Source organism: Pygoscelis adeliae, unplaced genomic scaffold (assembly GCF_000699105.1).
Source record: "Pygoscelis adeliae isolate BGI_AS28 unplaced genomic scaffold, ASM69910v1 Scaffold121, whole genome shotgun sequence".
Lineage (NCBI taxonomy): Eukaryota > Metazoa > Chordata > Aves > Sphenisciformes > Spheniscidae > Pygoscelis > Pygoscelis adeliae.
In genome coordinates this window covers 4,977,340-4,994,143 of record NW_008824359.1, presented here as the reverse complement: position 1 = coordinate 4,994,143, position 16,804 = coordinate 4,977,340, and the positions used below count along the sequence as shown (strand labels likewise).

The window sequence follows — 16,804 nt, the reverse complement described above, 5'->3', positions numbered from 1 at the left end:
GCCAACTGGATTGAACTCCATTCACCACAACTCTTTAGGCCCGGCCATCCAGCCAGTTTTTTACCCAGCAAAGAGTACGCCTGTCCAAGCCATAAGCAGCCAGTTTCTCCAGCAGAATGCTGCGGGAAAAGGTGTCAAAGGTTTTACTAAAGTCTGGGTAGACCACATCCACAGCCTTTCCCTCATCCACTAGGCGGGTCACCTTGTCATAGAAGGAGATCAGGTTAGTCAAGCAGGACCTGCCTTTCATGAACCCATGCTGACTGGGCCCGATCACCTGCTTGTCCTATATGTGCTGCATGACGGCACTCAAGATGATCTGCTCCATAACCTTCCCTGGCACCGAGGTCAGGCTGACAGGCCTGTAGTTCCCCGGATCCTCCTTCCGGCCCTTCTTGCAGATGGGCGTCACATTTGGTAACTTCCAGTCACCTGGGACCTCCCCGGTTAGCCAGGACTGCTGGTAAAGGATTGAAAGTGGCTTGGTGAGCACTTCCACCAGCTCCCTCAGTACCCTTGGGTGGATCCCATCCGGCCCAATAGCTGGTACCCAAAGAATTTTTTAATTTACAGACTTATTTTCCAGTTCGATTTCTTCCAGGGCAGGTGTGCCATGTGTTTGCTGTAAATGTATGGATGTTGTTTAATTTACTCTACAGTAGGAACAGAAAGAATAGTCGAAGGATTTTTCCCAGATGGTTTTTGTGAACTCCTTTATCCCATTCATGTAAACACACAGCATGTTCCGGTTTGCTGAGCTGTATATACACCCTATGACTTACTACAAAGTCTGAATGTTTAGTTAGCCAGAAGATTGTTTCCATCCTGTGATTCATTAGGTCCCTATGGTACCCTCAACTTCCTTTATTTTGTACAATCACAAATTATATTAGTTTGTCTTATTTTGATAACCCCTCTAATTAATGTCCTGCACAGGAAACTTTATTACTGTTTTAAAACAGACTCATAAAACAAGGACTTTTCCCGTTACTAGGGTGGCATAAGTGACAGTTGCGTATAACCTTGGGATCAAGAGTGAACAGTGCTTCACACTGTTTGTTTTTATCAGTGGGCAATTTCTGTTAATGAACGAGCTGGTTTCAATTCTTTCTTTTTTAAAAAGAATGTCAGAAATCCTACAATTACGTATATAAAGGTTACAAGCCTACAGTAAAGAAACCTGGAACTGTATGATTTCAGAACAGCATAGAGGTTACATACATTAAAATGACTAATCCAGCTTGTGACTGAATAACGAGTGTGATTTGGTTTAAAAAAAACCAAAAACCTGTAGGAGCAGCCTGTAAAGAACCAAGAAAGCTCTATCCCTGTTTCTGTTTAAATCCTCATTTTTTTCCTACTCCTCTCTCCCATTGCCATCGTCGTTTCCTCTGGATGGACAAGTGAAGGTGAGTTTTCCCTCCTTCTCCTTTTGTTTTAAACTGAAATAAAATGGTTAACACCTGCAGAAATAAAGCTGGGAAGGGAAGAAAGCACACCGCGTTCATCCAAAAAATGTATAGCCCTTTGAAAATATAAAATTCACGCTGATCGTGATTAAGTACTTAGCATTTCGTATCAGTAAACCTATCCTTATGCTTGTCTCTGTATTTTCACCATTCCTTTTCCTAACTGTGGCAAATGACTACCCAATCTTTATTTAAGTCCCTACTATAAAAAGCAATTTACTCCACAGGATGGATTTACTATGGACTTACTCAGGACTTGACATACTGCTGAATCTCTGCATCTCACTGTAAGTGTTCTACCTATGAATCACTGCCACAATTTAAAATAATCTATGTATTCCAGTATAGATTATATTCACCAGCTGACCTGTGTTCTGTGCTTCGGTTGAGACCGAAGGAGCGATTCTGAATTAGCTATATTATCTGTGTAATAGACAATTAATTTCCAATAGTAATAAACCAGAAAAAAGTTAAATTATCTATGTGTATATGCAAAGTGTCCGTATATGCCTATATGTAACACGAGACTTAAATCATGCTCCTACAAAGCAAGTAAGAGTGGAATGTTGATAAGTATTAGGTAGCAGCACAAATTGTATGAAATTAAATTCTTCCATAGGAAGACAAAAATAAGTGATCAAAAAAATCCCAACAGATAACATGTACAACATGACTTCGGGCAGCTGAAGTTCCTTTCAGTTGACACTACTGCATTCTAAAAAAGCCAACCGAGCGGGTTTGACTTAAATCATTTGACATCAATTGAAGAGATCAGAGTCCATCTTCTAGCAGACACACATTAGCTGACAGGGAGTAAACCACAACTCTATTAACATGAATTCTGTCATTCATGACAGTCTCTGTGATGACTTATCACACTTTGCAAAGAATTTCAGTGGAGAAAACATTTAAAGGATGCAGTCCAAGGCTGCTGAAATGAGCTGTGGCCTTCCCTCTGAGCAGCCAGTCTTTCATGGACGGATAAGGTTACTTACCAGTAGGTAGGGACTTTTGGGCTCTGCTGTTTATATGCACACCAAAAATACAAATGTGCTTATGTGTAATTTTTCATATCTCCTTGCTGCAGTCTTTATTACGGCTAAAATGTCTTTCACTGGGGAAAAACAAATCTACTCTCTTCCCAGACGGCATTTGATATCTCAGAAACAAAACATAAAGGACTGAAGTTCAGATCTAGTGCTAAATTGAATAATCAAATTCTGTGAAAGCAGGCGTCACTGCTACTTCTACCATATACAGCATGCCTAGAGAGTAAACTGCTGGTAGTTCACTCTGATAATAAATGCCCAGTTGATATATTCCCAGCACAAGGAAGGTAACTCCTTAACAGCCTTTTCGATTTAAGTAGCACATCATGATCTTATTGTCTATTAGCCTTTGAAGATGACATCTGAAGCACTAACACGGTGCTATGGCCCTATCAAGAGAAGATCTTTAGTTTTTAATATTAGTCTAATGCTACTACATTTTCCTATGATCCAGCCCAGTATGACAAAATTCTGGACAGAGATGGTCAAGGTGAGGAGAGACTTCTCCTCTTTCTTAAATATTACATGAAACAATTTCCAGATGCTTTTACATCCATGTATGTGCAAGACTTCAGCTATTTTGATGCCAAACCACTCAATGGTAGTTTAATAACCAAGAACAATTCCTATTACATTTCTCTTAGTTACAGACTCTTTTTCTTGACAAAGTGCTGACTAATATTGATTTGTCCTAAAGCAGGATCTTTGAGTTTCCTTTCTAAGGGTCTGAATAGATATGAATAGATTATTATAGAAGATGATGCTTCAAAACTTTCTTACTGTACATGCAAATTGTATTGGATATGTTGAAAGAAGGAACTAAAAAAGGCCTTGTTCCACTTCAAACGGTAAGTAACTTAAAGGCTTGTCCCCTTCTGATTAACATCTTTTTGCATTCCCTCTTGAACCTTTCTTGTAGGGACAATTTTCCTTCTAACAGACATCTACTACTTGTGCTTAACCATAAAGAACAATATAGCCTGACTGGAACCTCTAGTCTTAGCACACATAAATAAATACAGTTTTAGGGGTAATATTAAGGCATCTATAAATACATATAGATCAGTTACTAAACAAACACTGTCAGTCAATAGTGAATTTGATTTCAAATTAAAACAAATTCATCGTGCTCTTCAAGTACATTATGCTTGAACAAAAAATGTACAGAACTTTCTCATTCGGGGGGGCGTTGGTTTCATATTGCTTGATATGCAAATAACAAAACATTTATTATAATTACAATATATGAAAAAAACTTCAAACTCATGGTAGCATTCTGACACAAACTGGATGGAATTTATCTCTCAACCTTTATGCCTATCTCCTAGATATTCAAACCCCAGCAAGCCGCCAAGGATCCCTTTATTAGGCAGCAGAGGAAATAAATTCCTCAAGAGATCCACCTCATCTAACTCAGAAACTAATTTTAGGATGATGTGAATCATCCTCTGGAGATGCTCATTTCCTTCTATACGTTGGTACATACTTTTAGCAGAATTTAAATTTATGTAAAGCAGTGTACATATTGTTCAAAAAGCACAAAAAAAATCAATCATAAAATGCGATGCAGTCTGTTTTTTCAAGAATTTGACTTGTTAGTGCAGTCATCTGCTATAGCAGCCGGACCTCATGAAGTATATAGTGGTTTGAAGCAGTGACCGTATAAATCTGTCCAAACAGACCCTGATTTAATAGAGTTCAGATCAACTACGAAAATAGGAAGCTGGAACCATAAACCTCTGAGATATCAAAAGTCAACCAATCAAAGGTAATCACGCTGGCAACTTATTTTTTAATTCAGAAGCTCAAACCTGGATTTAATCAACAAGTATGAGCTCTTCTTACAAATGTTTACTATGAAAGATGGATGCAACGCGCCAGCTTTATTGCAGACATAAAAGTAATTTCTACAGTTTAGCCTTATACATGTATTATGGATGGCAAAATGGACATGAATTTTGAGAAGAAAACACTAAATTACATAACGAGAACTGTGTAGTCCATTAACATGAGTAATATGACAAAATCCAGGTATTAGGCAATAAATTTACATCTGCAGTCAGCTTCGATTATAAAAATAGCTTTCTTCTAGTACTGGATATATACCCACACGAACACGTACATCTAAAGTGAAAATTTAATATAAATACATAATAACAGCTCAATAAGGATGTGCAGTTATTAAGGATGACAAATGCGCAAAAACCCCTATCAGAAGTCCGGAGCATGTAAAAAGCTCCTGATTTAAGAGTTCCGGCATGTGAATGTCAGAGGTCAAAGCAATGAGCTATTAAAGATACTTTCACTTCCTCAGAAATAAAGTGCTGTCTTGGGCTCAGAGGGGAAAGGTTACAAAAGCTGTTTATCTGCCACTCCGTTCCCATTCTTCCTTCTGTCAGGAAATCGTACATGCTCCTGCACCCCACGCAAGGTTAACCCCGGGTCACGGTCATTCCCCAAGTAAGTGCCCGGCTTTGATTTAAGTGCAAAGACCACATGGTTGCAGGTTGCATTTCTCGAAACGCATGTTTTGATGTAAAACTCGGCTCAGCTAAGCCTCGGTGGGATGTAAAAGCACAGACTCTTCACCACATTATTGCTAAAGGAAGAGTGAAGCCGCAGCCACCAGTTTGCATAAATTAAAGGGGGTCATTAACAAAAAGACAATGTTACTTTGTAGTAGTTAGAGCTAGAATAAGAATTACAAATATATGCTCAGAGCAGCATGTTTAACCAGTGGGAAACCTCCAGAGAGGGGAGAGAGGTTGTCCCCTCCCTAGGAGCCACAGGACATGTTCAGGACAAACCAAGAGGAGCATAATAACCAAAGAAGCCACAGCACAAAGACTCTGGGAGACTGCAGAGACAGGGATACACCGCTGGGCTTCAGAGGTATGAGCAGAAAGAAATTACCCGGAGCTGGAAGGGACCCCAAAGTGTTTGCTTCAATTCAGGAAGCCACCAAACAGTTGCTGGATTAAGTGCAAAGCTGAAGGAAAGCACCTGCCTGCAGGCAAACAGTGGGATGTTTATTTATATTTTATTTTTATATATTTTAATATATAATATTATATATAAATATATGAAATATATAAATATGTATGATATACATACACACACACACATATATTTATAATATGTGGTCTGTCCCATTCTGAATTTTCTCAGTTTACAAAAGTTTTTCATTCTGGTTACTGTAGTAACAGAACGGAGCTTGAAACTCAAAAACCCTTCTGATTGCTGAAAGGGCTCATTATAGAGAAAAGATCTAGGAACTTGCAGCTCAAAGCTCTAGCTGATCCAGGGAGTCATCATACGTAAATATTAGTTGTAATATGTATTAGTATTATTTATATACATTAGTTCCATATAATATGCATACCCATACGTGCTGGTAATTTCATTTGAAAAATCACTATAATAAGAAAAAAAAAAATTGTTATGCTTCCCAAGCTACAGGTGACGTATAAGAGTATACCCTTCTGTACAAAATGTCAGATGGCAGATCCGTGTCACAGTGTAAAATACCGTCGTTGATTTCTGAAGAGGTGGTGTTGAACTTCAGTTAAAAACTATGGAGAGGTTCAAATTTAGAATTGCTTCTGACAGAGGAGACTCGAAACAGCCTCATTTATACAACACTTTCATTGGCTTTCAGTAAGGAAAGATATTCAATATTTCTGCATTATTTTTGACAGAAATCAAAACATCAAATAGTAAGAATATTAGAACATAAATATTAAGCAAACAATGCATTAACACAAATGTTAGAACAGAAAAAAAATAGCAATGAGGTCTTCAGCGGACTAGCCAGTTTTTTCTTTTTAACAACTTGAAGTTTTTAACAAAAAAATACATCAGCTTTACTCCCAAGGTTAGGTGGGGTTGCAGATATCACACAAATACAGTATATAACCACAAGCAAAGTGCACACACTTTATCTGCAAGCCTAACAGTAGCTTCTACAGGCTATTGAGGACAGAACGTCACCCTCAGTTTCTGTGTTTTATTTGGTTCTAAAACCAGAACAATCTGTTATTAGTCATTTGATCATGAAAACTTCATGCTGTTTCAAGGAGTTTTAGAGTGAAGATTATTTTATAAGCTATTTTCTTACCAAATTTATCAGCTGAGTGTGGACGATATCTTCCACCAGTATTGCAGTTTCATGGAGTGGCCTGCGAGCATCTCCTAATGAAAACCTGAAAGAAAGAGGTTTATTGCAAGGTTATGAAAATAAGTTAAAAAGAAACCAGAAGCTCAACATGAATTGGCAACGTGCACTTGCAGCCCAGAAGGCCAACCGCATCCTGGGCTGCATCAAAAGAAGCATGACCAGCAGGTCGAGGGAGGTGATTCTCCCCCTCTGCTCCGCTCTCCTGAGACCCCACCTGGCATCATTAAATGAGAAATTGTGACAACAGGCTTTTTGAAAGGCTTTATCTTCTCTAAGAAATACCAGAAGTTGCTCTCTACACCTGTCTTAGCTGCTAGTCATTCAGCTAAAGCTGGGATTGCTCCTTTGATCTGGGATAGGCAGTGGCTATCACCAGCCTATTAAAAGAGACTGCAGATGCTGCAGAAAATCTGAATGCTAGACCTTCAGTTTGTAGCACTTCTGAGCCACTGCAGAGCCTGAGCATTTCCCATACAATGCCCCAAAAGCCCTATGAAACTATTCATCTGAAATTGGGATGGTGTGCTTCAGCTCCAGATCCAGGCAAAGTACAGGGGCACTTAATTTGAAACGTCTAAGAGAGCCAGGTGGGGCTGACAGATCTTTTCACTTGGTGGTGGCTGCACTCTTTCAGAGAGGCAGTTGAAGACCCAGTGAAGGTCTTTTAGTGTCCAAAATTACTGTAGGTTGCAACGAAACTCCACCCCTAATCAGTCCAGCTCAGTGAGTCTAGAGAGCTTAAGCCCTCCCTAAGCCCTACCTTTGCCTGGGTAGTTGAACTGCAATCTAGAGAAAGGAAAAGGTCTCTTACTCTATGCGGCTTCCCTTCATCACATAAAGTGCAAAAAGATACCGTTTGTTTTAGTTGACTACTGGGGTCTCTCTAGAAAATCAAAAGTCAGTTGGGGGAGCTCAGGGATTTAAGTTATGGATGCTCAGAGATGAAATAAACATGAGTAATGTCCCAGCATCCTTAAAGCTACAGTAAATATGGCTGAGGACTGAAATTTATATATATATATATATATATATAAACCCTTCACAAATTTCTCTGCGCTACACACAACTTCGAAACAATTTCTTAATGTATCAACCATACTACCTATTCAAGAAGGATGCTATAAATAAGTAACACTGGTTTTGCCTATTCACTCTGTCATTTGTGTAAGTGATAGAGGGTTCAAGAACATCAAAATCCTTCACCTTCTCTTATCTCAGTTCTTTTATTTACATAAAAAAGATGGGCACCTTTTTTTCCATGTTATGATTAACAGGAGCAAGAACTGACTGAAGCATTCCCATAGTATACATAAAATTTTGTCCTGCTACCTATGCATGAAGGACCAGAGAAACATGACTGTGATGGGATAAAGAAGTGATAAGAGCGCTCTGGAAAAATGGGATACTCCTCTTGCCACATCAATTGCCTCATATATCCACACCTCTCTCCCTCTATGACAGCAAAACCCCTTGGTTTGCCAGAACTGCGGCAAACATAAGTCAGCCAGAGTCAGGGATAAATTACTTCAAGAAATTTGCTCAACTGACTTCCTACATCACCTATATTAGTGCAAGACTGGTGGAGAGCTATGGTTGCTTGGACACCTGCACATCACAGCTTTCACGAAAGTTGAATCTCTTAATCAGAACAACCGAGCTCAGGTCTAGTGTCTGGTATTTGCACTCCAGCATCCTAAAACAGGCACAACATTTTTGAAATAAAATTAGCCATCAATGGAAGTCTCATGAAATCAAAGGCACTCATGAAATCAAAGTTATTAACCATTCTAAAGGTTTACTGGTTGCTCTACTTTTGGTCCCTCTGTATCTGCCTTTTGGCTATATTATTTTTAAAACTTAAAGCTGTTAATTCCAAAATGGTCTCAATGGGGCCGAACGTTGGCTCACTGAAAATATCTTATCATTACGTGCATATCAAAATAAAGAAATGCTATTCCAGTCTTACATCACTTCAGTGAAAGACAACTTTCTATGCTTTCAAATATTTCCTCGGGGCATTTCTAGGAAAATGTTCTCTCTCCTCCTAAACCTGAGTTTTGAAAATAAGAAAAATGGTATAGTTAAACATATTCACTGCAAATGAAATAGCACAGGCTAAAAATAACACTACAGTTTCTTATAAAAATAGTGAAATTTTATTTATAAGCAAGATTCAAATCTCCATAGATGACTGAATATATCAATTATTTCCTTACAAAAACATTCTTCTATCCTGCAATAAAATAAAACAACATTTTACCTATAAACAACTAAAAAGTTATATAGTAGGTTTTTTTTTCTTTTATCTAATAATGAAATTATATCCAGCATTCTTCAAACAGCATTTAAAATTCTAATGATATTAAATTTCAGCTTGATACATGTAAGAGCACAACAAGAACTACTCAGGCAACATCTGAGCATAACCCACTGTACTATACTAGTCATAGCATGAGGAAATAACACTCTATATTTGTTCCCTATCATTCGCCTCTCTTGTTGAGACTATCAGCATCTTAAAGAGATGGTCATGTTTTATAATGTGTTGTCCAACGTCTCTAAAATGAAAACAACCCCAATAATTTTTTCTCTATTATGCAGGAGTGCGTATGTACATGAATTATAATGTCAGATACTTCCTAGGACTATAAGCACAGCACAGCAAACAATCCAGATCCTATTAAATATTTTATAAACTGCAAATACCTGGATATTGTATAGGAAACACGTATAAAAATAGAAATATTTATTACCGTATTACACTGGAAAGTAAAATAATATTAAAAACATCACAGATTCAAAACAAGTGCTCATATAGGATAAAACTTAAGTATTTCTTTTTTTTTAAAGTAAGGTGCATGTGTAAGTTAACAGGAAAATTTACTTCTTTTTCTAATCATACAAGGTCTATAAAACCAAACAGAATTCAGTTATCACAACCATATTATGTTGTTCAGTCTTACTTACTGGCCTTTTAATATTTAAAAGTAATTTTTCTTTCTTTCTAAGACTTAAAACGCAAAAGAAAACAATTATGTAAGAGAGTAACAAACACCTGGTCGCCAGCATTATCTCTTAAACATAAATTTATTTTGCTCACAGTTTTATTACCAAGCATTCCATATATACAAATGAAAGGTTTTTGGTTTTCTTTTCTGAAGAGAACAAAGTGCAAGAACAAAACCCTGTTTTTGAGGCAGGATGCTGCCTCTGCGTTGAGATGCCCCCCCTGCCTGCGTCTAGAAATCTCTCATAAGGAACTATCAGATCCCTAAACGGCACGAGAAGAGATGCAGTCAAGGTGCAGCACATTGTCTCCTCTCAGATCAGATATCAAATCTTTTTGTTCCATTCTGATGCAAAAGGATATGTCAGAGTTGATGCTGAGACGTGAAGACGACAGATGCAAAATCAACTGCACTACCTGATCGCATCGAAAATCAAGTTCCAGATGCACCTATTTTCTTCCTCCCTCACTTACACCCTTTCTACCTTCAAAAGCTATTTGTGTCTCAGTTTGCCTTCACTGTTTTCCCACGTAACTTCTGCCAACTTCCTTCCCACACACAGAAAACTAGATACTGGCATGGTGGTTTCAGCAAAAAGTAAAAACCACCACACCTACCCACAGACACTTCCTTTTTCTTTGCAATGGACACAGGATTTTTTAGACACTGAAAAAAATTTAAAGCTTCGATACTTGTTAATCGTATTTGTATAGCATTTGAGATGTTTCTCGACATCAGCTCTAGATTCTAACATGCTTATAGCATAATATTCTTTAAGATATCAAACACAACCTTTTTTTACCCCTTTCTGCTACCAGAGGTAATAATTACAAATGCACAAGCAGTTAAAGTAGTAAAATCTTCCATTTTCTTCTTCACTTTTGCCATTGTATTTTTCCATAGCAGAATAAACACTAAACTAGGAGTCAAGGGGCTCAGATTTTTGCCAAGCTGCAGAATACGAGGTAGGTTAAGAACCAAAATAAAACCCTAAAAAAAAAGGAAACCAAAATTTGGTGCCCTGGCTTTTGGGAACTGAAACTGAACTTGATGTTTTCATATAACTTATGAATTTCATTTCACGTGTGCTTTGCTTTTAACAGTTCATTAGAGAGACTTTTAAAGAACCTTCCGTTCTCTAGAAGTATAAATAAGTCTTCCTATGAAACATATAATATATGTTTCACTACATATAGTGAAGAGGAAATATATCAAAATATATCCTTAGCTGTGCATCAAAACAGTAAAACGATATGGAAGAGTGTCCTGATAATAGAAGCATCTACCCATTAGACATGTCATATAATAACAAAGCCTTCTTAGAAGATCCAATTTCAAAGGTTTGTCTGTTTTAAGGAAACATTTTTACAAGGGGGTGATCAACTTACCCGGATTTTCACAGGAGGATTAAAATAGTAGCATGGAGAAAGAAAAGACTGCTGCAGCTCTTTTATTGTTTACTTTTAGCTTCTATTTCTAATTTATTTAAGTTCCTGTAATGATGTTTCCAGGCTCATCAAAAGGGGTAAATGTCCAAGCCACAAATGCCTACATGAAGTATCATGGCAAACTATGTGTAAACACACACACACATACTTGGCACATGCTAAGGTACGACAGCTACTCATGGTGCAGAGACCTACATTTGTAAGAACCTCAAAATCTTGGGCAGCTACAGAAATAGATAAAGCACTTTCTTTGCTCCATTTCTTGGGGTTTTAAATGCCTGCAAAAGGTATTGGGCCAGGCACAGCACAGGCTTGCTTCAAAAACCCTGATGCAGAGCTCTCCAGGTGGCCAGACCACCAGGAGAGTAGACTTTTGGAGACAGAAAGCTGCTGCAATCTCCCATCCTCCACAGCCTTGAAAAGCTGTCCTGGCCAGAAAGGAAGTATAACCAGGGTGGCTGGGAGTGCGCTAAGCTAGAATAAATAGTTTCCCTTACTGGGGCTTCTATTGAGTTCATACCATAACAAAGCTGCCCCAACTCATGTGGAATTTACCACCTTGAATAAATTTGATGAATCTAGCCTAGGAAAAGTATAAAAGCAGTGAGGTAGACTGGTGGGAAATATGCATTTTTTTTTCTTTTCTAGAAATCCCTAACAATTTTCCTTTTCTGTTTCTACATGAAGGATTTGCAGCAGCAGAAATGGGACCTCCAGGCTTGAGGGTTTTTTATGCTTCTGAAGATCTTACATAGGGCAAGCAGATACTTCTTCTGTCCTCAGCACAGAGGTGAGTGGGTGCACACTGCGTATGTGGGAGTGTAACCGGTGAGTAGGATAAGAGGTTTGGGATCAACATATCAAAGCGACCATGAATCTGCGCTAGATACTGGAGGGACCAGAAGGTCCGTGAGTTGGCTACTGGAGGAACCAGGCGGTCCGCACCAGCTGCTGGGGAGACTGTGGGGCCTGGGGCTTGTTCGAGAGACCCGTTTGCGTGTGTCTCTGCACATGAGGATTGAGGCTCTCCAGCACTGAATGACAGAGCTTGAGGCTACTGGATTCAGCAACTCCTAACTTGGGACATGTGTTGGAAGTATCGGACTCAGATTAGGTGTGTCTGTGAAGGCAAGTATTTACACATGGAGAAACACGCACAAAAATATACTGAGGAGATTCAAAAGAAATCAAAGGAGCTTGGAAGGTGTTCAGCCAACACATAATGGGAACCTAGAGACCAGACTTAACTCACATGTAGACAACTACTTGCTGACGTCTGAACCTGGGTGTCCGTACCAGCAAGCTGATTCCCACCCTGCATTTTTATCTGACCAACCAAGCAGAATATGGTCAAGATATAATTGCTCACCACATACAGAACCAGCTAATTCACTATTACAAATCTAAAACCAGGCAAGGATCCCATAAAATCACAGAGGACAAATCAACTACTAGATATATTTGGACTGGATAATATCTGGGCTCATGTCTCCTCCGTATTGTAAGAATACACAGTAAATTTCTTTCCTGTCAGCTGTTTGGCCGGAATACATTTGGAATATGCAGCACACTAATTCTCAGAGATGCTTCCATACTATAAGCAAGTGTCCTCCTAAATATATGAATTATTTGAGACCTGACAGCCAGGTGATGACGAAGAAAATCAGTTTTACAGTACTGAGCACAAGAACATCCAGAGAACTTCCAGCAATTCAAATACCAGAAGGACAAGCACTGCAAATCACTAAAAATCAGTAACAACAAACTTTGGAAAATCAGTAATACAATACATTGAAGTAATTCAGCTGGGTGTCATTAAGAGGCTGGCTCTGAAGACAAAGATAAAAATATTGAGATCTGGTCCCTTAGATGACAAAAAAATTGTGAAACTACAGGTTTCTTTCTGATGAGCATGGGAATGAGCCTGTCATCGCAATAGACATCCCAGAGAAAGTAAGATAAGGATAGTACCTTTTCCAAAGTCTCAAAAGCTAAAGCTAGCTCTTCTCTCCCCATTTTGTTTGCCACGGCTGTTGCTGAACAAATTAGGCAGAAGTAGAGTCTGAAAGGGAAGAGATGACTGGTGCCAAACCAGAAAATTGATTAGACACACAGAGGAGGACACATTGTATGGAGCGTGGAAGAGGAAAGAGAGAACAAAATCCGGGAGGAAGAAATTGCCTAAAGTAAAAGGATGATTGCAATAGGGGAAAGAGGTATAAACAATGATGTCTCAAAATTATTTCTATTTTATGTTAAGATATATTATCATAGAATCATAGAATAGTTTGGGTTGGAAGGGACATCTAAAGGTCATCTAGTCCAACCCCCCTCCCGTGGGAAGGGACATCTGCAACTAGATCAGGTTGCTCAGAGCCCCGTCCAACCTGGCCTGGAATGTTTACAGGGATGGGGCATCCACCACCTCTCTGGGCAACTTGCGACAGTGTTTCACCACCCTCAGTGTAAAAAATGCCTTCCTTAGATCTAGTCTCACTCTACCCCCCTTTAGTTTAAAGCCATTCCCCCTTGTCCTGTCGCAACAGGCCCTGCTAAAAAGGTTGCCGCCATCTGTTTTATAAGCCCCCTTCTTTAAGCACTGAAAGGCTGCAAGAAGGTCTCCCTGAAGCCTTCTCTTCTCTAGGCTGAACAACCCCAACTCTCTCAGCCTTTCTTCAGAGGAGAGGTGTTCCATCCCCCTGATCATTTTCGGGGCCCTCCTCTGGACCCACTCCAACAGGTCCGTGTCTTTCTTATGCTGAGGGCTCCAGAGCTGGACGCAGTGCTGCAGGGGGGGTCTCAGCAGAGCAGAGTAGAGGGGCAGAATCCCCTCCCTCGACCTGCTGGCCATGCTGCTTTGGATGCAGCCCAGGATACGATTGGCCTTCTGGGCTGCGAGCGCACATTGCTGGCTCGTGTCCAGCTTTTCATCCACCAGTACCCCCAAGTCCTTCTTGGCAGGGCTGCTCTCAATCCCTTCATCCCCCAGCCTGTACTGATACCGGGGGTTGCCTGGTATCTCAGAGAGAGATTATGTACCAGATTGTTGTTTTGTAGACATCATTCCTTCCTAATACCATCAGTGAACTTAGCAAAGGGACATTAATTTAAAAATTAAATAATCTTGCTTGCTTGTTGCCGTAGCTTAATGAAAAAGGGAACAATTTAAAGTATTAAGTTATGTTAACTAACCAGCACGTTCTACCAGCACTACCCGAAAACGCACTGGAATTTATATTGCTATTTGTATGTTTATCTGCTCATCAGATAACTTCCACCAAAGCCCATTTAAAAAGAAAAGATAATCTTAATTCCAATCAGAGTTCATAGTTAATATATTTATCTTCTTTGATTAATGAAACCAAGTTTACATAGGTGTCATATGTCACACTGAACATAGTTCTTTACCAGGATTTAGTGCAAGTATGAGAGAGAGAAATTCAAACTTCAAATTGTAGCTCTGTTAGCTTTTTCTCTAAAGTTTAGAAAAATCATGTTTGAGTTACAATAAAAACAAGCATTCAAAAACCTACAGCAATTTTAATACAGAAATTACAAAAATTAGGGTTATTTTCCAAATTTTGTCTGCCAAGACCTTCAGTGGCTAAACTTGGAAGAAAATACTAGTATTTTGCAAGAAGCAATTCTTGGAGATTCAGATTGTCTTGTGCTATTTGGTACATCAGTTATCACCTGACAGTGGTTTTAAAAAGCTTGTGTGGCAACTTCTAAATAACCTGCCTGCACTTTACACCGTCATGGCTCCAGGGCTCCTCAACTCCAACTGCTGTGCATAGGTCACAGCCCCACCGAGCAGATCACCCACTCTGGGCAAGACCAAGGCGAACTGCACTGCATGTACCGAGATGCGTTTTGGAGAATTAGACCAAGCAGTCATTTGGTCTATCAGGAGAAAGGGATCAAATGGGAGAGTTCACTTCTCCATGACTTTTGACTTGTTGGGAGCATTTACCACCGTCCGAACTGAATCTGCTACCAGCACTGAGGGGAGTTGTCCTAAATGTGAAGAGGAAACCAGAACTGCTCATTTAAGTGATATCACAGACTTCAGTTTGTGCAGTCCGTATGCTCTGTAATCAAGCAAGGCCTACACTAACGTTGGCAAATACAGCTTCTCCCTAATACAGGGAGGTGTAAACTTAAAGAGGTTGCACTAAGCCCATCGCAGAAAAGTACTAACAAATTTAAGTGCCAAATTACATAAAGACAAAGCATACAGATTTTTTTATCCTCACAGAAAGAACAGCTGAAAAAGTAGACTGGATATTTTGAGAGTCCAGTTTACTCCAGGATAGCACTCTTCCTTGTGCTAACTTAAGAGCTGCAAGGACAAATAATAAGATCTCCTATTCTCAGCTGAACTGAGCTAGTCCGTGCTACTCTGAGCACTTTAGGATGTAACCATGCTATCATAAAACCCAAGAAGAGATGAGTAGAATAGCTTCATTCTCTAATATGAAGACCCAAGAGCCAACTGTGAATCATGCTGCCTTTTAAAATGAACCTATCTAATCTATGCGGTTATAGTCTTGTGTCCACAATTAATGGAGAATGCAACAGGGCCCACGATTCCCAACTTCAAGCAGTCCTCTCCAGAGGACATTGGAAACCATAAGGTATATGTTCATCTACATACATTATATGTAAACTGTAGGACCTGGGAGCACTCCCCAGTGCCCAAATCTGTGTACTTCCTCCTATGACAAACTACATGGATTTGTTCTATCAGCTACTGCAGAGTTTTACATTACTAAGCTCCCTAAGATATGTCTCAGAACAATACATACAAAAGCCTAAATTTCCTATAGTTGATGGACAGATGTGAATGCACGCAGAAGTGCCTATATTTCAGGCACTAAATTCAGTGCCCTAATTCCAGTCAAAATCCTGCATTTTTAACACCTTTGCCACTAACTGAAAATGGTCCCAACTGCTAACCCTGTATTTAAATAAGCATCACTGACACAAGACTAGAACTTGCTCGTACATATACAGCTGCACAGACTAGGCAATTTGTATATCGAAGTAGATATAACTGGCTAGACAGTATTCAGCTAACTGGATAACAGTCATTACACTATTTTGCATATGAAGTTGAGTTAATCGGTATTGACTTCAAAGTCTCTTCCAGCACTGCTTCCTCTACCAGCTCCTTTCTGTCCATCTGTCCCATCGCCCCTGCATAGTATTCCTGCATCTCTATAATGCCTGAAAGCGTTATTGATACCTTCTCTAACTCCTGAGGGGAGACGATGCATTTTTCTTTCTTAGACTTATACTTTGCTAGACAATTAGTCACATTTTCTTGTGTAATAACTGAGGAATGTATCTCACTACCCTGATGATGTGAACAACAGTAACCCTCCGCTCTCCTACTTCTATGAAGTCAAGAGAAGCTATAGGAAGTTACTAAATTCATAGTTGCTTATGAATTGGCAGGGCTCATTGAGAGGGCTTTAAACTAGGTTCGAAGGGGGAAGGGGATAAAACCAGGCTCACTAGAGATGAGCCGAGGGGTGGCATGCCGATGCTGGGGGCGAAATCGATAGCCCAGCTCAAGTGCATCTACACCAATGCACGCAGCATGGGTGGCAAGCAGGAGGAGCTGGAAGCCATTTTGCAGCAGGAGAGA

General features: G+C 39.5%; 1 protein-coding gene across 1 annotated transcript in view; it reads right to left on the bottom strand.

Moving 5' to 3' along the window:
- SUPT3H (suppressor of Ty 3 homolog (S. cerevisiae)) overlaps positions 1-16,804 on the bottom strand; it is a 290,705-nt gene that overhangs the window by 136,209 nt on the left and 137,692 nt on the right. The window contains exon 3 of the mRNA XM_009319682.1: positions 6,636-6,720. Coding sequence (XP_009317957.1) covers positions 6,636-6,720 — 85 coding nt within the window. The remainder of the gene's footprint in view (positions 1-6,635; positions 6,721-16,804) is intronic.